This window comes from Salminus brasiliensis, chromosome 13 (genome assembly GCF_030463535.1).
Source record: "Salminus brasiliensis chromosome 13, fSalBra1.hap2, whole genome shotgun sequence".
Classification (NCBI taxonomy): Eukaryota; Metazoa; Chordata; class Actinopteri; order Characiformes; family Bryconidae; genus Salminus; species Salminus brasiliensis.
Genome location: NC_132890.1, coordinates 33,600,687 through 33,624,813, shown reverse-complemented (window position 1 = coordinate 33,624,813; position 24,127 = coordinate 33,600,687). Strand labels below are relative to the sequence as shown.

Here is a 24,127-nt window from a genome sequence, read left to right as displayed (position 1 = left end):
CGTGTGCTAAACTAAGTTCTGTGTGCCAGATTAATATCCGTGTTCTAGATTAGGATCTGTGTGCCAGAATAATATCCGTGTTCTAGATTAAGCTCTGTGTGCTAGATTAAGCTCTGTGTGCTAAATTAAGATCTGTGTGCTAGATTAAAACCTGTGTGCTAGATTAAAACCTGTGTGCTAGATTAATATCCATGTTCTAGATTAAAATCTGTGTGCTAGATTAAAACGTGTGCTAGATCAAGATCGGTGTGCTAAATTAAGATCGGTGTGCTAGATTAAAATCTGTGTGCTAGATTAGGATCTGTGTGCTAGATTAGGATCTGTGTGCTAGATTAAGATCTGTGTGCTAGATTAAAATCTGTGTGCTAGATTAGGATCTGTGTGCTAGATTAAGCTCTGTGTGCTAGATTAAAATCTGTGCTGGATTAAAATCCGTGTGCTAGATTAAGATCAGTGTGCTAGATTAAGATCAGTGTGCTAGATTAAAATCTGTGGAAAATGTAACATAACCTCAGTATGAAATTTTAGCTTCAGGCTGTGAAATTCAGGAGCGTATGGCAAATCTTGTTGTTTATTTGTTTAAAATGATATTTGAGTCATGAAGTGCCACCAAAACACTCAAAAACTGCAAATAATAAAAAATACCATCAGATTAGCCAAGTCAGCTGTTCACGCTGCAATCTGACGCCCTTGCAGAAATCGATTTTTAGAGCATTTTCCTATTATTACACCGTATTAATATAAAAATATATATTGAATATAAGATTGAAAAAAAGAAATATATATATTGAATAAGTGAATTGCTTATTATGTGGCATATCTTAACTACTAAAATAAATGCTTAGGTATGTTTAACCAGTGGACTTTAGGACTTTACAAAAGCCAGAAGACCATTCTTACTTTCTGACCTTTGAAGCCCACTCTGCTATGTATGGTGTATGACTCTTAGGGCCTCTGGTCACCGTTCGCTAACTAGTTTTTGTGTCCAGTGGTTGGATTTATTTGGTGATGGAGGACCTGTTTGTCCCTGATGAGCAGTGACGCTACAAAACCCGTGCTGGAGCTGTGCCCGAAGCATTTTCTGGATGTTCTTGTTGATATTCTGTGGCTTCATCAATGGCTTTTGTTGGTTGATGAAGCAGTATGAAGCCAGAATGTGGGATTGCTTAATTAAAGAAAAACTCAAGAGGCTTCAGATGTTTTATATATAAGTTTTCTTTATTAAACACCACCTTTTTTCAAACCTTCGATAATAGACAACAAAGACCTATTTACAATATATGTTCATTTCAACTCCTTAGCATAAAAAAAACAATTTACAGTATGGTACATTTCATCACATTAGCAGAAACCAAGGTAAAGTCCCCAGGGACTTTGTAAACATTTTACACGATTCCATTATCAAAATGTAGAGAAGTTCTTTGTTAAAATAAGAACAAACGATGCTTATAAGCATTACTCATGTTGCAACATATTTCAGAACAAACCACTCATCTAGATCTATAACCAAAGAAAACAACAACAAAAAGATGTAATTTAAAAGGTTGAAAAGATTATGTGACGTAAAGTTCATCAGATCTGACTGTAAACATTTTGATAAATACTATAAGGTGGAAATACACAGCAAATGTATGGAGAGATACGGGTTCAAATTTAAACAAATTGAGCACGAGTCATACCCCTTGCGGCAGCACATCAGCGGGCTCGAGCACAGTCCCTCTTTGGTACTTTAATCAGCATTCCTAAGGCTGCGTTATTCCTAGGAAGACTTAAACGGAAACATTCGCTCCCCAAGGGAGTGGGCTCCATTTATCTGAAACGGAGTAGAGTCTTATTGCTGGGTAGTTGTATTAGCGTGGGCTTGTGATATAGGTCTATTGCAGAGGAGTGTAGCAATGCTTGGAGTATAGTAATCCTGGTTGTGGAGTGACCTCGTCCTGCACATTTCAGTGTTTTCTCTCCTCCATTACACCAATTTCACACCCAGGAAGGCTTTCTAATTACCTGGTTTGTTGGATCTGGTGTGGTGGAGCAGGGAAAACACCCAAATATGCACCGCCAAGGAACCAGGATTGGGTTTTCTAGCAGCACAGTCAGTTAGTAGATCAATTCGACGCCCCCTTTTGTCACGATCTGAGACACGCCCCATGCTACCAGGTTGCCGCGGTTGCCACATCTTCTCCCGTCCGCCCGTGCCAGCTGGGACATCTCGTCTTCTCCCAGCACATGGTCCCACATGTTAACCCCGGTCATCTTCCCAGTGAAGGCCTCTTCGGTGTTGAAAATGTCCTGGAAGCCGAACCTCTTGGCCAGGCCGTCGGCGGAGTATTCCTGGCCCAGGATAACGTTCCCTCCGTCGGGCAGCTGGTGACCCTCAGCCACCCCGGGAGAACTTGCCACCTTCTGCCCGTGTACCCAGAGGGAGGCAAGGCCCTGCTCTGAGCTCCAGGTTCCGCAAAGATGCGTCCAGCTGCCCTCGACGACCGCCCCATGGGCCTCCACCAGGTGGGCTTCCCCTCCGACGGTGAAGAGGACGCTCTGGCCATTTAGCACCAGCTGCAGCTCCAGCGGGTTACCGGTGGTGCCATAGGAGAGGAGAACAGTCTTGTTGAGAACTTGTGTGGGTTTGGCCCACAGACAGACTGTGAAAGCGTTGGTCTGTATGGAGCGCTGGGGGATGATCTCGGCGTGGGTCTTAGGAGAGCGCATAGGGAAGATGAGCGCCATGTCGCAGCCTAGATGCGGAGGAAGAAAGAAACGGAGGATTAGTTTTGGTCCTGAGAAACTGAATTTTGAGGAACGGTGTGGTGTAGCTGTAGCAGGATCTTGGAGCCTTAAAATATGCCTGTATTTGTGTTCAGCCTGTCCGTAGCTCCCACCAGCACTAGCAATGCTCCCGACATGCATGAGAAGCCAGGCACCGCCTCTTCCCGGCCTCGTCGGGCAGTCGACACACTCTGAGGAAAGACGTCCAGCTCTACTGCACCAGCTAACAGACGCCTGTGCCGACCAACATCACTTTAGAGTGATGAGGGGACTACCCAATTGTGCCAGTTGTGCTCTCTCTGACACCGGCCGCCGATGGCAAAGCAGAATGGCTCAGGATTTGAACTTGCGTAGTAGCGAATTAGAAAAGGAATTAGCCGTTGAGCCACATTTCTGTTCATCTTTATAGATAACAGTGTGGTATATAGTGCCAGGCACTACATAAGCAAGACTGAGGTGTAGACGAGACACAGTCAAACTCACAGAGCTGAATGAAACACTTTTAAACACACTTGATAAACAATCCCAAGTGCAAAAAGTGCAGCGATCTACTCTTTAAGGAGGTCAAACGCTGACGTAATCCGCCATAAATCCTCCCTTTTTTTGATGCTTTGTCAGCTTATCTTATTAATGGCTTCTGCACTGTAAACAGCAGGTCATTGTGGCCCTCTTCCAGCTAAAAGAGGAACAGAGATCCTCCTCCCTCCGCAGCAAATGTCACATAAGTGGGAAGAGCCGGAGATCAGAGGGAATCCTTCTCCTCGTGTTAGTGCTATGGGTTCATTACTTCATATGTTTAGGAGGAAATGGCTAGAGTCCACTGTAAATATCTTCATTGGTATGTATGTGTGTGTGTGTATGCATGTATGTATGTGTGTGTGTACAAGGGTTGAGTTACAGAAAGACAAATTTGAAACAAGGCACCAGGCCAGTCCTTCAGATCTCCTGGAATGAAGAATAATCGTGTGCATTCGTGTCTGCATTAGGGCTCCAAGGATTAAAAGACTCAAGGAGTAGTAGTCAAGGATGTCAGTTATGCAAAAGTCTGGTAACAGGAGTGCCCAAACCTGGTCCCAAAGGTCTACTGTCCTGCAGTTTACCTCCAACCCTAATCTAATACCCCTGATCCAGTAAACGAAGGCCCTTAGGGGCGTCTGAGTATGGTGGTCTATGTCCAGGACCAGGATTGGGCACCCCTGCTCTGTTGTATTCCTATGATCAATTCAGATTATACAGATTGCAAGACAATCCATGACGTGTTGGGGGGTAGGGTGGGTTGGGGGGTGGTTATGGGGGGCGGGTGGGGGTCGCAAGTCTGAGGAAACTTAGCCTGTTCTGAACATGCCCCTCTTTTGGTCCCCTTCCCCCATCAACCAGCCACTTTGGTGTGGTCTCCTAGCCTGCAGATGAATAGGCCTCCTTCTGCTTCTCATTTGTTCCAGCTTTCCTAGGCCGGATAACACCGACTGCCCGGGCACGCGTGGATTAAATCACTTCTGGCTGATCTCAGCTGGGAATTGCGTCTGGCTCACTGGACACTGAACAAGGGCTCTACAGATACACTATATGGACAAAAGTATTGGGACTCCTGCTCAGTCATTGTTTAAAAAAGAGTTGATCCTGCTTTTGTTGGAGTAACTGTCTCTCTTGTCCAGGGAGGAAGGCTTTCTACTAGATTTTGGAGGAGGATTGCTGTGAGGATTTGATGGCGCACCATGATCTGGGAGGGTACCTGGCACCATAGGTCCATGTTTGTCTGCTCAGGGACTAGATAAGCTGTGAATGTGTGCATGTGTCAGCAATGGGTGCAACCTAAAGTAGCTGAACGCATTCATTACAAGGGATGTCCACAAACATTTGGACATATAGTGTGTCTTGGGATGTCAGTCAGCATGCTGAATGTTATTATAGAGATGGATTTGGGAAAATCCCCTAATAACTTTCACAGTTGGTGTCTGTGAAAGCAAGGAGGACCCCAGTGGGTAATGGTTTTGTGTGCATCCAGTGTCGGAGCAATTAACTGTTGGCTATACCGCATCTGCTACAAGTAAATCACGACTTTACAGTGAAATATGAACAGCGCTGAGCCACCCCTTTTCCTCTTATCCAAGTTGCTCATATTTCTTAAGGATATGTCTTGGCCAACTCACATTAAGCAGCGCTAATGTGAAAGATATTGGAGTCAGCATGTGGCTTCTTTTGGTCTGTTTTCCAGCCTGTCCTGTTTTCCAGCTGCGGATTAGGGCTAAACTTCACATCGTCTTTTAAATGAACACCATCAACATGTTATTTTTCACTGCTCTTAAAAAGCTGCTATTAGCCCACTGTTGCCAGTTCAGCAGTGCCACCTTTGGCAATGGAAGGTTAAGGACATTGCTCAAGGGCGCTGGTCGGTTCTGGGATTTAAACCTACGACTTTCCTGTCCTACTTTATCTACCTGATCTGTCGCTCCAGTGCAACACTGCTTGTTTTCTTGGCTTTTCAAAATTGTAAATGAAAGGGTTGCTTAAACGTACCTGCAGGCAACACTCTGGTCGACGTGGCCCTGACGTAGAGCTCCAGCTGCTCCCGAAGACTCTGCAGCTCAGCCAGTTGCCCTTGGTTCCCCATCTCTCCCCCATCCTCTGTGGCCTGCCTGGTCTGGAAGCTCTTGGATCGTCCGGCCATCTCTGCCTCCCCATTCAGGCAGCCACTCTCCAGCCGGTCCAGGCGGGCAGCCTGCTCTTGGCCGGCCTCCAGGATCCTCCGCAGCATCTCTTCTTGCTGTTCACGCTGCTCGGCAGCTGCTTCCCTCAGCCGCTCCAGGGCCTGCTGCAGCCGGAGGTCAGCCTGTGACCCGGCTCTGCGGGCAGCGCTCTCCACGGCCGCTGCGCAGGAGCCGCCATACTGCGCTACAAACTGCAGCACTTCACCCCGCAGGGAGCGCAGCTCCACCTTCATCAGGTCGTCTGAGTACTGCAGCAGCATATTCTCCTTCATCTGCGAGTTCTCCAGCATGGTGAAGAGTTTGTCCCACTTGCTGAACTCGGGGGCTGAGCAGGGAGGGGGCGGGTTGGTGGTAGGGGCCTCCACTAGAGGGGTAAAGAGAGAGGTGAGGTTAAATGTCATTGTTTAAAACCTCGAACCAGGGCTCCTCCATTCAGGCCCCAGAAGGCCAGCGTCCAGAAGTGTCCTTGTCCTGGTTCCTCTTCCTCACATCAGCACACCTGACTCAACTCGTCTGTTAGTTACCAGGTTCAGTTGATGGGTTTAAGGAGGGACGTCACCAGACTGTGGTGGACACCGTTCCTCTCGGACCAGAACTGAAGGACTCTACATTTAAACCTTAAGGACCCAAAAACTAAATATGTCATTACTAATTAATCGTGACGACTGATAATAATTAGAGAGATTTGACGGTAGTGTTCTACAGAGTCCTGCTGGTGACGCCCCACATAAATAAAATAAGTCATGGCCACGACTTAGTAGGGCGTTGGAACGAGATCCTAAGTGGTGGCCATGACTTAGTAAAGTGCAGAGGCAAGATCTTGTCTTACTGAGTCGTGGCCACAACTTAGAGTCTCATACTCATGCTTTGCTAAGTCATGGCCACCACTTAGGATCTTGTTCCTGTGCCTTAATAAGTTGTGGCCACCACTTAAGTGTCTCATTCCCATGTCTTACTAAGTCATGGCCACCACTTAGTTTTATTTATGTGAGATGTCACTGGCGGAGCTTCGTTAGTTTCTGATAAGCCTTGAATAAGAATAAGGATACCTGGACGATATCCTGGTCTGTTAGATGAAGGAATAACGTGGTGGTCAGTATTTCTGATAGGACATTTGGTGTTCAGCTTAAGTAGGCGGAGCTAGACTTCAAACCTCTGTAACCTTTACATTCGGCATAACCTTAAGCAAGTCAACATGTTAAAATACTAAAATACAAGTCTCTCTGTCTGTCTCTCTCTCACTCGCTCTCTCTCTCTTTTTCTCTCTCCCCCTGCTGTGCTCATTTGGCAGAAGGAATCTGCCGGGCCTTTTGTTTGTTTTGAGGTCTTTTGGGTGTGTTTGTGTTTGTGAGTTTGAGGAATACAGAGGGAGGTTTGTCATCTCAGTCCGCCAAATTCTCCAACATGCTCACACAATACCTAAAAGCCATGATAAGGAATTATTGTCTTTGGACACTCGCTGTAATTATATTAACAGTGGTACACACACTTTAGTAACACAAGCCAGGGGATCTCACACATCCCTCCCTCCCTGTCTACCTGCTGTCCTCTTTATTATTTAAATTCCCTGTAAAAAAAAAAAAACTACCCTTGACTTTTTTCACCACTAGCCTTAATTAAAAACTCCAAATCTTGATACATTCTGCAAAAATAATGAAAAAATAAGAAGTTTTCATATGTGCAGTGTACACATGCCATATCACCTGAAATCTGAGCTCTAAACATGTGAATTTGTCTCTTTTAACTGACTAGTATTGCTTAGTATTCTTAAAAAAGGAGGAAAAGGAAAAGGGGAAGGTATTTGCGAGGTGTTAGACCCTCTATCGCCAGTCATACATTCAGACACCCACTCAAATCTGCCAGTTCGGACATTGATCAGCATGTGGAAGCGGAGCTTTCTGTGTACAGCCATATTTTTTTTATTGTATCACTATATATAAAAGAAGCCTGTCGTCACTGTCCAATGAAAAACAGGTATCTCCAAAATGGAGACTTTACAGAAGAAGGCAATTACTTAAAGTAATTTACAGCATTTTGATTGGTCAATTCATCCAGAATTATGTGCACAGCGTATAGAGCAGCTGCAAGGTTCAAACCTAAAAACAAAAAATGGGCAAAATTGGAGAAAAGATAGTGACTTTGTCCAACTTATTATGGGATGGTTTTAGTTTTTGTGCCTCAGAATTAAAAAAGGGTGACCTCTGAAAATAAAAGAGGGTGTGGGTGGTTCCAGACTTTATAGTATAATAATAATTAATAGTAGTTCATTATATTATTTATATCAGTTATAGTTGATTATAGTTATAGTAAATAATTGACAGCTGTAAGCCTTAAAGTGACTTAATTATGAGGTTATGAATTTGTTCATTTTCAATAGACGGACTACATGTAACAGGTTACAGTAGGCTGAGACTTACCCATTAACGTACAGTAGAGGTTGGACGAGGCTGTGCTGTAGTATATGGTAGGTTAAAGTCTGTAAATGTGTGCAGTTCTATGGTAGACAGCAGTTTCGAAGCTTTGTGACCCACGTGTGTACTCACCCTCAGGCTGCTCTCCCTCGCTGATCTCGTTGTAGTAGGCGTCTGAGTAGTTCACCTCAATCTCATCGTCATAATTCTCAGCCCGGACCACCACCACCATCACCACGCTGATTAAACCCACCAGGCACGCGGCCTGGGGAAGCCTCCACAATGACATGCTGGCTGTGCGAGCGTGTAGGTGCGAGTACGCGCCTGTCCGGATTTGGGGTTGAGTTGAGTTGAGCGAGAGCGAGACGGGAGTGAATGTAGGACCCTACTTCTTCTCTCGACCGGTCCTTGTTAAATGCTGAGCAATGTGTTGGCAGCGTTCCAGCATGTGCCGAGAGCTGCAGCTGAATGGAGAGTGAGCTGGAGAGAGCTGCTCCACAGTCTATATAAACACACTGGGAGAGAGAGAGAGAGAGAGAGAGAGAGAGGGAGTGGGGGAGAGAGCATTAGAGAGGGAGTCATCCAGCTTCGTTGGAGGTATCCTGTGTGGTGTAATTCCAACAGATCTGCAGCTCGATTAGTTACGAGAAAGAGGGGGTAGAATGAAGGATGTGGGGGTGACTGGAAAAGCTCGAAATAGCTGTTTTGGGTTTTCCCCTATTTGTCTGAGACAGCGGTTTTGATAGAGGGGAAATAATCCACCCTTCAGAATGTGTTGATTGTTCTTTTCTGTCTGAAATGTGAAGCGATGGCTTGGCCCCTCTCTTACCCCAAAATGCAGTCAGTAAGCCAAGGCATGTCAGTGAGGCTTAAGTAGCTCACAAATATCAAATATCACAAATCCCAAGTCTCTCAATGCTGAGCATCAACTGATACCAATCCGATCTGATCTTGCGGTGTATAAATATTAATCCAGCCCCACAGTTTAGATCTGACGAGCTGCTGATTAATGGGTTCAGTAAATCTCTTTATTTTCTGGATCAGATTCTATAATCAGACATATAGTTTTATAGTGTTTAATATCTTATAATCCAGTCTGACTCTTCTCCCTGACCAATCAGCTCCCAGCATGTATCAGTCATCCACACAAGCTAGCAAGTTAGCTATGTTAGCAACCTTCCATATGATTTTAATTTACATTGTCTACATTGTACATAGACACAATGTAACTACATAGTATTTGTGTATCCAGGACTTTTAATGTATAATAAATGTAGTATTGATTAAAAGTAGAGAAAGTGACCCTTATTGTTTATATGTTCTACATTCGTGACAATGACTAGTCCACTGGCGAAACGCAGTGCTAGCGTTGCTAGCTCATGTTGATGACTGATCCATGTTATGACATTTATAAAACTAAAAAATTAAAGCATTTTTGACATTTTTACACTTTATTATAATAGTAAACTTTGATTTCCTGGAGCTATTAATAGCAACACAACTGAAGAAAGTCTTTTAGCTACCGCTTAGCATAATTACATTATTTGTATTATTCGAGTGCATTTGGGTTAAAAGGCTGTAAGCAGGTGCATTCAATGTTTGCCTGGACCATCTTCAGAATGGACCTCTGTTTATCCTCTACTCTCTTCAGCCTCTCAGTCTTCTCTGTCTTCCACCATCACTTTTTACCCTCCATTTATCTTATTATTCTGTCCTCTCCGGTCTGCATCTGCCTCCTCTGTCCTGCTCAGTCCATCCCTTGCCCATCCTCTCCTTCCCTCAGTCCATCTCTTCGTTTTCTTTGAAGTGTGTGCTCCTCTCTCATTGCCCTCATCTATTCTGTACCTGCCCAGTCAGAGGCAGTGGGGGGGTGGGGGGGGTGCGCGGACGTGCTCATCCCACCGCAGGCGCTCCACCGGGGCGCCCAGAGACGATCCAGGGTCAGAGCTCGTCTTTCACCCCTGAGATGGAATTATGGTGCTAAGAAATGGTCATTAGGCCGTTTCTGACCCCTCCCACACTGCCTTCCCTGACCCCACATGTTCAGGTTGGGAAAATAAACACCAGAGGCTCCACATACACACGTATTTTCACACATGCAGAAAGCTGCCCCCCACTTTCACGTGGCATCAGTCAGAGGCTTGGATACACCTACCCACTGAAAGATGCCCCTTATTTATTTATTTATTAACTATTGTTCAGATTTGAACATCAGAAATAAGAAAAATATCATAAAATCAAACATTAATCACATATACTAACTGGCCTATACAGTGACATGCAAAAGTTTGGGCACCCCGTCATTGTATCTATTACTGTGAACTGATCTACAAAAGACATGAGGTTAAAGACGATGCTTTTTGACAAGACAGGACAACCATATTCACCATTAATGTTGGCCTCCGCCTTTACACATCCGTGCACTGACACACACACACACATACACACACTAGTGATCAAGCACACACAGTGACAGTGAGCACACGTGCTGTGGGCAGCCATTGCTGCAGGACCCGGGGAGCAGAGAAGGTGAATGGTCTTGCTCAAGGGCCCAACAGTGGCAGCTTGCTGAGCCTGGGTATCGAACCCACAACCCACAGTAATAGCCTGGTGCTCTAACCACTGAGCCACCAGTTGGGGTATGGAGGATTTCCACCCATGAAAAGTTCTGTTTTTTGGTTTTGTGAGATTTCTGGGGCGTCTTGAATGCGCTGCTCTTTTGCAGCCTATCCACAGTGTTTAGAAGATGCTTTCGTAAAAACCTTCAGCTTGTGCCTCTTGAGGGACTACACTGCGGATTTTGAGGCGTGTTATGATTATTGTCCTGCTGTAGAAGCCTTTCTGTTGTCATCTTCAGCTTTTTACAGAATTTGCTGGTAATGTATTAAATTCGAATTCCTCCAATCAGAACTTCTGTACAGTTTAATTATTCAGCTTTAAAATTCAGTCATTCAGAACAGCATTATGTGACCTGCTCCATTGTCAAGAAATTAGTCAGAGTTGTTTACAGTAGTAGTGATGAGAATGATAGGCTACTTGCATAACTTCAGTAAGTCCAGCGAACCAATTACCAATCAAAACCTTTCAAAGCATTTAATATCTGTAAAAGCTTTTACACAAAAAAGGGGAAAAAGGCATGAATTGGTTACAAATATAATGTTGTAGGATTTTGTATTTGTGTTGTAAATTTCTTTATAAATATATTATATATAAATAATATAGAAATATATTTCTCTACATTTTCCAGCCAAACCACTCTGATTAACTTTGAATCTTAAATATTAAATTATGCAGATAAAAAAAAAAAAAAAAAAATATATATATATATATATATATATATATATATATATATATATATATATATATATACACAGTCAGCCAAAATGAATTGCTCACATATTGCTTTTTAAAATAATGACTTACAATCACCTAAAATATCACATAACACGAGAAACGAAGACCTTAGTATGTGAATCTAGGTGTGTCATGTTCATTTAGGCCAACTTATTTTTTCTGACTGATAAAACATTGAGGTGGTGGTTACATGGCAGCATTTTATTATTGATATTATTGATAATATTGATAATGATGATATTATTGATATGTATGGGATCCTAATTAGTGTCATTTATTAGAATGTTAATGCAAGCGTAGTGAACCGACCCAGTGTTTTAAGACAACAAGGCAATTCAGTCTTTGGTGATTCAGTGCTTTATTAATTTCCACAGCCTCATCATGTTTCTCCGCCTGGCCCTCACCTCAATTATTGTCTAGGGTCACACTGGCTGCTGCCGTCATGGAAAGACTCCGTCATCAGAGCGTAGATTACACGTGCCGCCTGGCCCCTGAAAAGCATTCGGCCGTGGCTCTCTGGTCCCAGAGACAGAGGCAGACGTCCTCCAGACCCCAGGGTTGCTTCAGTCCTTTGAATTGTTGCTGTGAAGATAAGGCTGTTGAGGAAGGCAGGTTTTATTACTTATGGGACATGGCAGGAACCTGAGCAGGAACCTGAGGTGCCTCGATTCGCCTAAGAATTCCGTAATTCGTTTTGGCTGACTATATATATATATATATATTAGGTTTTTTTTTCTTATTTTTAATCTGCATAATTTAATATTTAAGATTTGAAGTTAATCAGAGTGGTTTGGCTGGAGAAATGGTTAATTATAGAGACATTTACAACACAAATACAACACTATTTTTTAATATGTATATATATATTATTTTATATGTCATTTCTTTTGGGACCTTTCTCAATACCCCCTGCATGTGTGTATTTCTCCACAATCAAAATTACTTAAAAAATCCTACAACATTATATTTGTAACCATGTCATGCCTTTTTCCCCTTTTTTGCGTGATAGCTTTTGATAGAAGTTTTTGATTGGTAATTGGTTCGCTGGACTTCACTGGAGTTACGCGAGTAGCCCATCAGCTATAGAAGAGCACCACTTCAACAGAAAATGACTACGGTCAGAGTCTGAGAATCTAAGAGCTGCTATTTTACCTACTCTAAATTCAGCTGGTAAATAACAGCGCGTGCATGACGCATGTCCTGAGTGTGTGTGGGATCATCTTTGTCTTCCCCCAGCACACATACTTTCAGTCCGAAGGTGGGAATCACACGGTGTGAGACACGCAGAGGCGTTGTTGAATGTGCAAACTTCTTAGTAGCACTGGCTCAGTACGACTGCAATGACTGGCCTTGTTGTCCCTGAGCGGGACACAGTGGAAGGTCAGACATTGGTGAGACACGACATCTGCCATCTTGGAACGAAACGTGCTGTTGAAACGAAATGCCACTGGCTACCTACACCAACAGTGGAGGAGAGGCACAATACGGTCCTCTCTTTCAGTGGGCCGTGTTTTCTGGAGCAGCAACAAAGAACGCTGGGTAATTCTTAAAAAAGCCATTTAGACATTTTCCAAGGTTGCTAAGCTAGAGAGGTTTTGCACTGAAGCTAATGTAGCTAACTATGGAATCATTAGATGGGACACTCCAAGTTGCACAATGTCCCTGTACAGAAGTATTGCCAATAGAAAGGGACTCAGATAAACATGAGCCTACTGGCACCATGCTGCCTAATGCCAGGTGTGGACTAAAGGGGTCTAATGACCCCCAGCATTGAGCTGTGGAGCAGTGGAGGAACTGGTGGTGCTTCATCCAACATGCTTGGACATGAGATGGGCTGGTGATCATCCAACATCCTGACCTCACAAAAAATCGTATCGCTGAATGCAATCAAATCCTCCCAGCAATGCTTCTCTAAAATCTAGCAGAAAGCCTTCCTCCCTGGACAGTAGAGACAGTTACTCCAACAAAAGCAGGATCAGCTCTTTTTTTAATACCCTTGAAACAATGGATGTGCAGGTGTCCCAATACTTTTGTCCATGTTGTGTAGTTATGCGTTTTTTAATATGCTGTATTACAAGGTTCCTAGAGGGCTAATATTTAGTACAGTTTGGTGATTTCTCTGCTCAAGCACTCCCACTTAACCTGGCAGTCAACAAAGGGGTTGGACCAGGTGTGTTTCAACAGGTGAATCACTAAATGGTGGTGGACACCAGCCCTCCAGAACAATTTAGATATGCTAGCCTTGTAACTTTACTGCGAAAAGGTAATAGGCCTTATTCACCAACGGTTCTTAAGATGAAATATTTCCTTAAAGGGGGATTGGGATTGAGATCCATCATTTTAAGAACAGAGCTGTGAACGGTTCTGCGGTATAAAAACTCATCATGTGGGTAGAGCTGGGCAATATGACGGTATTTTATCGTATTGTGATAAAATTTATAAATAATATATATTCTTTTCTAAGCACATGGAGGAGACTGTTATTACTGCTTAATAAACACTGATCAGCTGCAGGTTTCATTACTAACAGTGTAATTAGACTGAAGGGTTAATTAGATGAAGAGCAGCAGATGTTGAGTAGAAATCACTGTGTTCAGTACGGGAGAGTCTGTAAACAGCAGTTTTTAGAGTCCGTCACTTCTGATGTGTTTGGTCTGTGATAAAAACTGTATATTGTGAAAAATGTCTTCAAGTATCATGATGTAGGGTTTTTACCATATCACCCAGCCCTACATGAGGGGCTCCGAGTAGTGCTATCACTGTGGCCCCGTGGTCGCGAGTTCTAAACTTCTGCTTTGCCATCAGCAGCAGGAGTCTGAAAGAGCATGGTTGGCTCTCTCTGGGTGGTAGAGGGCGCTCTCTTGAAGCTACACTCTTGTTGGCTAGCAGAGACGTCTGTTGGTTGGTGCGGTGGAGCTGGGGATCCGGTGCTTTTCTCGGAGCGTGTTGGCTGCCTGCCTCGGAACTAGTCCTTACCCTCCTGTTTGAGTGTTGGGAGAAGTGCTAGTGATAAGTGTCGTTACGAACGGGTGTGTTAATTAGCAGAAGCGAACTGGGAGAAAAAAGAGAAAAAATTGACAAACTAAATAATAATAATAATAATAATAGTTATAATTATAATAATAATAATAATAATAATAATAATGAAACAACAGTTTGACTCTAAAATAGACTTTTTTTGGACTTTTCTTAAGAACAAATTAAAGAAAATTCCTAGAAAGTTACCTTAAGTTTTCTTTAAGTTGCGTAATGTAAATCTGCCAGCTGTTGCAGATCTTGGTTTACCATACAAGCAGTTCCGTGATACAACAGTCCGTTCCCCCCTCCAGACCTCTTTTTTAAGATCAGTGGAGTCTGAGACGAGAAAAGCAATCCCCCATGGGTTCCCAAAGCTGCTATGTTTAATGATTTATGGTTTTCAGAGCAAAAGTGGAAATGGTATTTACAGTGTTTACCGGCCGAGGTAGGCAAGCTTGTGGGTAGAGAAGCAGAGGGGGTCTTCTCTAGACTCTCTATGCTGCACATAAACCCTCTCTGAGCTCACCTCCTAAACCCCCCGCAGAGCTGCAGAATCCTGCCTTTCACATTCCGCCGCACACGCTAATAAATACTCTCTACCGTGTTCCTAAATACTCCACGCTCCCCTGCAACCTGCCCACTCTCCTTCACGGATCATCCTTCATCCGCCGAGGAAGAGCTGGACGTACTGTACGTGGACGTGGACTTTTTTTACATGCAACATCTGGAGCTCGTGTTTATGTGTGTGTGTCAGTGGGGAGGTGAGATGGATGAGGTATCTTCATCAAAGCTTCCTAATAACAGGTTGTCAGGGGTCGCCGGTGGTTTGGAGATGGAGGCCGAGCAAGGTCTGGATTCGCTCGTTTGGCTCCTCGTAATGAGGTTGTGTTTGGTCCAGGTGTATAAATATATAAAGGGTCCAATGATGCCAGAAAAGGCTGAGTCCGAGTCCAACACAGATGACCAGACCTACGGCCTTCAAAATAAAGGTGTTTCAGATGGTTCTTTGAGTGAAACTCCACTTTTAATTCTGTAAAATTAGGTCTAGTATTTCAACTGATTGTCCTTTCTTCTGAACTCTTATAATCTTAATAAGAACATATTTCTTCTAAACAAATCTTATATATTTCTTATACACACATATATATATATATATATATATATATATATATATATATATATATATATATATATATATATTCATTTATTCATTATTTAGTATATACATATTAATGTATGTATGTATTAATTTATTTATTTATTTAAAGATGTTTTTAGTAAATCCTGACCATGGGCTACATTTTAAGAAATAAAGCAAGAGTACTCACAGCATCAATATGGCATCAAATGTAATGATAATGATCAAAAACGATGAAGAAAAGTGAAAGAGCAGCAAGCTATACAGGAAGTTCCAGGGTTTCACATAAGTGGCGTAGATGCGCTGAGTTAATGACTTCAAATCTTCTTGAAAACCTTGAGAAGACAGAGCAGGACAGTTATGTCTCTGTGGTTCTCTGAAATCCTTCTCAAGAAAGTCAGCTTGATGCTATTTGGTCTTAACATCATCCACGAAAATCTGCATTTTATGAATCTGAGCCACAATGAGCGAGTATTGTGGCGACGTCACGTGTATCTGGACCTCTGCTTTACTGAACTTCATCTTTTACAGATTGAACACCAGTCCTGCAGGACCCCGCCCTCCATATTTTGTTGTTTTGCCTGCTCCAATAAATCTGATCCAACGATCCAAGCCAATTTCTCCTTGATCAGATCCGTTATTGCAGGAAAAACTGCATTCTCAAACCTAGAGGTTCTCCAGTACCTGAGTTGGGAGCCCTATGCTTATGGATTGCATTAGATCCTGAACTCTATCTTGTTTCATAAGGGATATATAAACTGGTTTTATTCAGTCCAGAAGCACAAGATCTGATTGGAAACAGCATGAGAAACGGAGGCCTTGCTGAGCATCAAGCCCAAAACAGGGTCCTGTGGGCCCCCCAAAGATTTCCCTCTCAGCCAGCCCCACAACATCTACATGTGACACATGTTGTATACAGCCTGCACTATCACAGAATGATTGCACTTGGATTTTCTTGGCGTTCGGTGCTCCATGGCTCATCACCCAAGATTACATTTCAGATCCCGCTTCCAGGATGTTTGTTCTACAGCGGTGCCTTTTACCACTCGCGAAGCAATTTGTGCAAAAGCTCTGCAGATACTTCTTTTCCATTTCGGAGAGAAAGGACAATGTGGATGTTGGCAAGGAACCTGACAAAGCATGTTTTCTTTTTCTGGACTTCTTGGAAGCATTGTTCTTCATTAACGTTTGCTAATAATGGCTGTCAGAGATGCATGGTCCAACTCCTAGACCTCTATTCTACTGCCATTGGTGCCGTTGGTTCCATGGGTTACGGGCCTCTGGCGCAGATAAGGGGTTGTTTTGCTTTTGCATGTCTTGTAACATTTATTCTGCCGATGTGTTTTTGTAGCTGTTTGTATAACGGGTAATAATCAGGGTCATCATGTGGCTGCATGTGGGCACCAGTGGTGGTGCTCGGTGCTGCTCAACTCCTGCTAAGCCATCACTCTGGGGGGTGGGTTTATGGGGGCCGAGGGATCGCTTGTACTCTAACTCTCAGATGGACTGCCAGGGTGCAGATTGGAAGGACGTGGTGCTGTGGGTCCTGCTGTGTTCCCTTTGTGTCTCTCTGACTGATGTTTTGTTTCGGTGCCATTGCTTCACTGCTCATGATCCACAGGCCTTGCGCAAGAGACCAAACGAGACCATCGTTGGCTCTGCGGCCAAGGATTTATGTTCTCACCGTAAGAAATCACCCGACACGCTTTCAGAAATTGGCTCAAAATGAGCTCTCAGCTTTTCCAGTAAACCAGTTACATAATAGGTGATGTAGCCCACAGGTGAAAGCAATACTGCTGGTGTGGTGTAAAAATAGCTGTGCCACATCATGCCTTGGCGAGGGTCTTGCACCAAGTACGCGAGACCCAGGAGTGTAGTGACCGGGCGTCTCCGGGATCAGCTCGAGAAGTTTGACAGATATGAGGCATACGTGGAAACGCTTCCGCCATGCTTGAGAGGTCACTAATTTGTGACTTCTTCTCTCCTGGAGCTTTTCCTGGGGAGACTGGGGAGACCTCACCCTCTGGAGCCGTCAGCTTTAACGGCTCTGCGGCCTTCCTGTTCCCACACGTGTTTGTTATTCCAGCCAGCTCCGGTGGAATCTTGTTGTGTCCGGACTACAAATACACCTCCTGTTTCAGTGCCCGTAGTCACCTATAGGAAGCTTGGGATTGTTCCCAGATGAGAAGGAGCTGTTGATGGATGCAAGAGGGTTTGGCCGGAGTGACTGGAGTCCCATGGTTTGACTTTAATGGTCCTTTAAATAGTCTTGCACTGTTTTTCTTTATCTAACTTTTTTCTAATTGTTTTTCTTGTCTTTTGTCGTGTGTCACTCTGGTCCTCATTCCTTCCCCACCTCATGCTCTCCTCCTTGGTAGCTGGACCATCTGCAGAGCATATGACACCTTGGCTTGACATTTCCAACTGAGTAAACGAAGGAGGAACGGAAGAACAACAACAGGATTAAAAGGGGTTGTTGTGTTGTTTTGACGTTCGCACATAATGAATCAGGCCTCACTCGCTCTCGCTCTCTCTCTCTCTCACTCTCTCTGAGAGCGAATGGTTTCCATTTCTTCTGGATCTGCCCAACGCTGGAGGTGATTCTTGTCAATCCAATCACTGTTCCATGCAGTTTGCATTCGCTGGTGACCTAAAGCTGAAATTCCTTGACCATCTGTTCCCGCATGAGTAACTGCTCGCTTCGACGCTTGGTTCTGAATTCTAAGAAGTAGGAATTGCTTAAAATGCTGATTTGAAATGCTGACAACCAGCACCCACACTGAATCACCACTGAAGGGTTTCGTAAGGAAGAAGACCAAAGGCATGAAAAGGTCTTTTTTAATTGCAGAGCTGCAATAACTACAGCTGATTATTCGTCAGCGGCCTCTGGGACACTGACACACACTTTAAACCAAACCTGTAAGAGTTTACTTCCAAGTACATCCATGAAAAACTCTGGCGCTCTAAGCAGTGATTGATTACTGGTTTTCATTGTTGTTCACTGAACTGATTTTGAGCCCTGTAGGAACAGTTAGGAGGGTTTGATTTGTCAATTAATCTATTAATAGTCAATAGATAAACTAAATGATAGTCAATAGATTTGTCAAACCATAGTGTGAAGAGAAAGTAATAATCGATTAGTCAATCATATAAACGCATATAAAAAAAAATAATACATACATAGGTGTGCATACATAATACATTAAACAATAGATTAGTCAATCAACAGTGTAATCAACAAGTAGTCGATAGATTAGTCAAACAATAGTGTAAGCAAATAAGAGTTAGTCGATTGGTTAAACAATACATTAGTTGATCAATAGATTAGTCAAACAATAGTGTAATGTAAAAGGTAGTGATTGATTAGTCAGACAATAGTCATATCAAATAATAGTACATACATTAATCAATAGATTAGGCAGCCAATAGTGTAAGCAAATAATAGTCAATAGATTAGTTCATCAATAGATTAGTCAAACAAAAGTGTAATGAAAAAGCAGCAATAGATTTGCCAATCAATAGTGTAATCAATAAGTAGTCGATAGATTAGTCAAACAATAGTGTAGGCAAATAATAGTCAATTGATTAGTTAATTAATAGATTAGTCAAGCAATAGTGTAAGCAAATAATAGTTAATCGATTGGTTAAACAATTCATTAGTTGATCAATACATTAGTCAAACAAGAGTCATATTAAATAATAGTACATACATTAATCAATAAATTAGTCAAGCAATAGTGTAAGCAAATAATAGTCGATTGATTAGTTAATCAATAGATTAGTCAAACAAAAGTGTAATGAAAAAGCAGCAATAGATTAGTCAACCAATAGTGTAAGCAAAAAATAGTCAATCAATTAGTTAAACAATAGATTAGGTAATCAATAGATTATTGATACAATAGTGTAATGAAAAAGTAATAATTGATTAGTCAATCAGTAGTCATATCAAAAAATAATACATACATTAAACAATAGATTAGTCAATCAATAGTGTTATCAATAAGTAGTCGATAGATTAGTCAAACAATAGTGTAAGCAAATAATAGTCAATCGATTAGTTAATCAACAGATTAGTCGATCAATAGTGTAAGCAAATAAGAGTTAGTCGATTGGTTAAACAATTCATTAGTTGATCAATAGATTAGTCAACCAATAGTGTAAGCAAATAATAGTTGATTAGTAAATCAATAAATTAGTCAAACAATAGTGTAATCAATAAGTTGTTGATAGATTAGTCAATCAATAGATTAATTGAATAATAGTTGATAGATTCACAGAATAACACTACAGAAATAATTAATTGATAATTGATCATGCGGTTCGTTTTATCATTGATTGTTGTTTTGGTTGCCAGGTAACAGCATGTTGCTGCGCGTCCTTCCCTCCGTTTATCCTCTGCAACCAGAGCCCATCCACCAGCACATTCAGGAGCTGTCAGCCATGATGCCAGAGCTTGACCAGGCCAGCAGGCAGCACCTACTCCGACTGCTCCAGATGATCTCTGAACAGCACCCGCGGGTGAGTGAGCGCCTCTTGACGCTTCTCTAGGAGAACATAGCTGCACCTTTTTAGCCCACATTTATTTAAGCTTTTAGTTTATGCAGTTTATTGTTAATTAAGGCATAAACTGATCCCAGATCAACATTCTGGTTTTGGGAAAAGCAGTAAATAAAGGCGGTTGTTAGGAAAACCTGAATATGTGCCTGAGCTCCCACGCTGAAGACTGTGGGTTAGCAGACGCCAGTGCTGCTGGAAAATGTGGCCATGGGGTCAAGGGCTTGACCAGTGAGGTGAGCACACAACCGGCAAGTACACACAATTGTTTTATTGTAAATATTCTTACCCTCAGGATCCAAAAGAAAGGGTTTTTCCCTCTCGTTAAAAAATAAAACATAACTTTTGTGGACAAAAATAAAACTTTGTTGGCGCTGTAGGTTAGCTCTGGGGTTTCTGGATAAGTAAGACTTTGTAGAGACGCTTAAAGATATTGTTTTATTTATTTTAATTTTCATTCATTTTTCATTTTACTGCATATTTGTCCATAACACTAATGCAGGTTTATTGGCATCTTTACAGAAAAATATTTAGTTAAAAAATATTGAATATTGGCATCAACCCAGAATTCGGATATCAGTAAACCCCTACATTTTTGTTCTGGAAATGTCTGAACACAAGCACAAACACACTGTCTTTGTATTTTTGTTATTGTAAGGTATCCATGATTTTTACCCTTCTGTAGTTAAACAGTATTCTGCATAAAAAGCTGAATATGGACCATGACTAAGGCAATGCCACCATAATCCGAGGATTCCTGGTTAGAATCCCGGCTCATGCTGCCTGCCATCAGCAGCTGGAGCCTGATGGAGCACAATTGGCCTTGCTGGATGTCCTCTCTGAGTGGGTAGATGGCTCACTCTCTTCATGCATCAGCTGCAGTTAAAAAAAAAAAAAGGGGCAGTGGCTGGTTTCACATGTGTCAGAGGAGGCGTATCAATCCTCATCCTATTATTATTATTATTATTATTTATTTATTTATTTATTTATTTTTTTAAATAATTTATTTCTAGTTTTATTTCCAGTTTTCTACCCAAATTGGAAGGCCAAGTCAAGTCAAGTCAGGTGGGTTTATTGTCATTTCAACTACATACAGAGTACACAGTGAAACAAAACAACGTTCCTCCCGGACCATGGTGCAACATAGACACAGTGCATACAAGACACAAGTGCAACACAAACAAACAAGTGCGGACAGACAACACAACACAGTACAGACAGAGGATAATAAATAATGACTGTAGTGTGCAAGTTGTGCAGTGTGCGATAAATAGAGTCCAGTGAGGTAGTAAAGTTATCAGTGCAAATGCTTGTGCAAAAATGCTTCCCATGTTATCTGGGGTAAAATGGTTGGAAAGAGAGAGAGAGGGAGAGAGAGAGAGAGAGGGAGAGTGTAAAATATCAGTTCAGGAGTTGAGTTGTGTTGAGGAGTCTGATGGCTTGGGGGAAGAAGCTATTGCAGAGTCTGGTCGTATTGCAGAGTCTGGTCGTGTTGCAGAGTCTGGTCGTATTGCAGAGTACTGCAGTTACCCAACCCCCATTCATGTGAACTCTAATAATGCCCCCAACACTAGGAGGGTGAAGACTAGCTTGACACATGGCTTGACACAGGCTAGGTAGCCTCGGAGGGAAGCGCTGCTCCCCAGCTCTGATACAACAGCTATATAACAGACGCCTGTGCTGACCAACATCACGTGAGGAGTGATGTGGAGAGGAAGTGCCATCATTCCACCCCTGAAATCGGAGCCAGTTGTGCTCTCTCCGACTCTGGCTGCTGATGGCAAGCTACATGACCTGGGATTCAGACCAGTGATCCTCAGATCGCACAACTCCTAGATAACATCCAGTACCCCCAAGAGCTACCCATTTGTTTAAAAATACCCGACAAGCAAATACCCCCAGACCCAACCCGAGACCAAATCGAGGTTTACGAGCGCAGTAAGTCGAGATTTTTGTATGTGTGCTTGCAAAATAACCGAATGTTACCCCGTCAGCCTGGGTGGGTGTGGACGTGTGTTTTGCGAGAATGAGCGAAATGCAGGTGTGTGTTAAAAGGTCAGGTATTTTGAGTGGGAGCAACAAAAGGAAAAGTGGGAGCGGGAGAATGAGTGAGTGAGGGCGACTTAATGAGCTCGAACCACAGGAAAAAAGGGTCAGACAGATGGCCCGCATAGCTTGGCGACAGATTGACTGACACATCTGGCGATATCAGCTCTGTGGCATTAAAAATAACTGCATCCGAAAGGCTGAAAAATGCATTAGTCATCAGAAAAAGCCGAGACTATGCGTGCAGAGAGAGTCATGGGAGAGGAAGGACTGGAACAGCGACGGATTTGTCTATATGGCACTAGTTTGTAGTCTACTTTTTCCATAGGAACAATGAAATACCGCTCATGGGATTATAAAAGGACAGAAAAACAAACCTGTTCTTGATTATTCCGTCCCGTTTTTGCCTTACATAGCACTGTGCAGAGGGTTTTGGCACTTTAGCACATTATTTAAATCTGTTTACTTTGACAACAAGAGTTTTAGATGCAGGTAAAAGATGCATGGATCCAGTAAAAAGGAGAAACAAGAGCTTCTCATTCTGAAGAAAGAAGATAGTGAGATCTTGTCGGTGAGCTAGTCTGAAGAACAGAGCTCGGTTCCTCCAGGTTTCTCCTGGACGCCCCCCAGTCCAGCCAGCACAGCGTGGAGGATGTGTTCAACTCCATCATCATCAGCAGCAGCAGCTCACCTGATTTACCATCATTAAGCCCTGATTTACCACCAAACCAGGTGTTGATCTGAGGAGAACTCTAAATAATACTAGACTCCATGAGAGAGGAGAACTTTGGAGATGTTCTAATGATGAACACAGTGATGGAGAACCACCACCACCACTTTCTGTAGGAGTGTTATTATTAGAACACCTGAACATGAACATGAGCTGTGGACCAGTGGAACTGTGAATGATGGGTGGTGCTCCAGCCAGTACTTAAGGATAGGGTAGGGAGTTGGGGATAATGAGATGGGGTGGTGATCATCCAACAAACACTCTTGTTGCTGAATGCTATCAAATCCTCACAGCAATGCTGCTCCAAAATCTAGTAGAAAGCCTTCTTCCCTGGACAGGGAACAGTTACTCCAACAAAAGCAGGATCAACTCTTTATTAATAGCCTTGATTTCAGAAGAAACAGTGAATGAGCAGCCCACACCTGGCATTAGGCAGCAGCATGGTGCCAATAGGTTCATGGTTATCTGCTCCAGGGAATCCTATTCTATTGGCAGTACGTCTCTACAGGGACTAGACAAACTGTTTGCAATGGGTGCAACTTAAAGTTGCTGAATGCAAGAAGGTGTCCACAAACTTTTAGACATATAGTGTGGGACCATATATATAGGTTCTAGGTATTCCCAGGGGCCTGTTATTATGAAGTTAAGCTGGAATTTCAGATTGTAAAAATCTGCTGTATTTCATTCTCTTTCTCTGCAACTATCCATCACACTGTCTCCTTCTCCATTTCACTGCGCAACAAACAGCATGACTCATTAAAACTTTCCCTCTTTGATCCTCCCACCTCGTTTTCATGGCTTCCAATTTGCGCAAGCTTGTGCATCAACAGATCATGCAATCGCTTTGTTTCCTGGTGCCTCTCACATTCCTTGCTGGGCTGTCTCCAGGCCCCACTGTCGACCGTCACGCTGCTTGTCTTGCGGGACCCCGTAGAGAACGGTCAGGCGTTTCCACACACAGCTCCAGATCAGCACCAAACATTTTGACATACTGTGACAAATAGGTCAATAATAATGATCCAGAAGATACCAGATATCATTTCAAGATACAGTCAATTGACCCTTTCTCCTGTCTTCTAAAGTAAAACCACCAATATCGGATTACAACAGCACTACTTCACTAAGTCTTACTTTACTGATCTACCAAGCAACCCTGTTATGTTAAAGCAGTAGAAGACGAGAGGGAGTGTGTGTTGGTAACACGTGACCTTGTTGTTCGTTGTATAAAACAGTGTGAACTGGCAACAGGGCCTTGGGCACCTAAGGCTCATTGATGCAATCCATGGAGGCCTTATCCACCTCACAATTTACAGGACATTAGCGACCTGCTGCTAGCATTAGTCTTGTACATGTACAGCATTTAGCAGAAGCTCTTATCCAGAGCTATTTACCCAAGAAAAAC

The 24,127-nt window shown here is 42.8% G+C and overlaps 2 protein-coding genes across 3 annotated transcripts in view; one reads left to right on the top strand and one right to left on the bottom strand.

Annotated features, from left to right (window-relative positions):
* veph1 (ventricular zone expressed PH domain-containing 1) overlaps positions 1-24,127 on the top strand; it is a 140,946-nt gene that overhangs the window by 37,663 nt on the left and 79,156 nt on the right. For both annotated transcript variants that reach the window (XR_011980813.1, XM_072695722.1), the window contains exon 5: positions 19,750-19,913. Coding sequence is in view for 1 of the 2 variants with exons in the window: in XM_072695722.1 (XP_072551823.1) it covers positions 19,750-19,913 (164 nt within the window). In the remaining variant the exon portion in view is untranslated. The remainder of the gene's footprint in view (positions 1-19,749; positions 19,914-24,127) is intronic.
* ptx3a (pentraxin 3, long a) lies at positions 1,200-8,340 on the bottom strand. Its single transcript, XM_072695099.1, has 3 exons — positions 8,018-8,340; positions 5,284-5,838; positions 1,200-2,735 (listed from the first exon to the last, which is right to left on the bottom strand). The coding sequence occupies exons 1-3, from the start codon at positions 8,172-8,174 to the stop codon at positions 2,098-2,100; spliced, it is 1,350 nt and encodes a 449-aa protein (XP_072551200.1). The 5' UTR covers positions 8,175-8,340; the 3' UTR covers positions 1,200-2,097.

What these genes read in the sequence shown, in the direction of transcription:
- ptx3a (XM_072695099.1), bottom strand. Translation starts at nt 8,174, where the DNA reads ATGTCATTGTGGAGGCTTCCCCAGGCCGCGTGCCTGGTGGGTTTAATC. An exon ending in CGAGGGAGAGCAGCCTGAGG is followed by an intron (nt 5,839 to 8,017) that starts GTGAGTACACAC and finishes TTACCCCTCTAG; the next exon opens with TGGAGGCCCCTACCACCAAC. An exon ending in GACCAGAGTGTTGCCTGCAG is followed by an intron (nt 2,736 to 5,283) that starts GTACGTTTAAGC and finishes CTCCGCATCTAG; the next exon opens with GCTGCGACATGGCGCTCATC.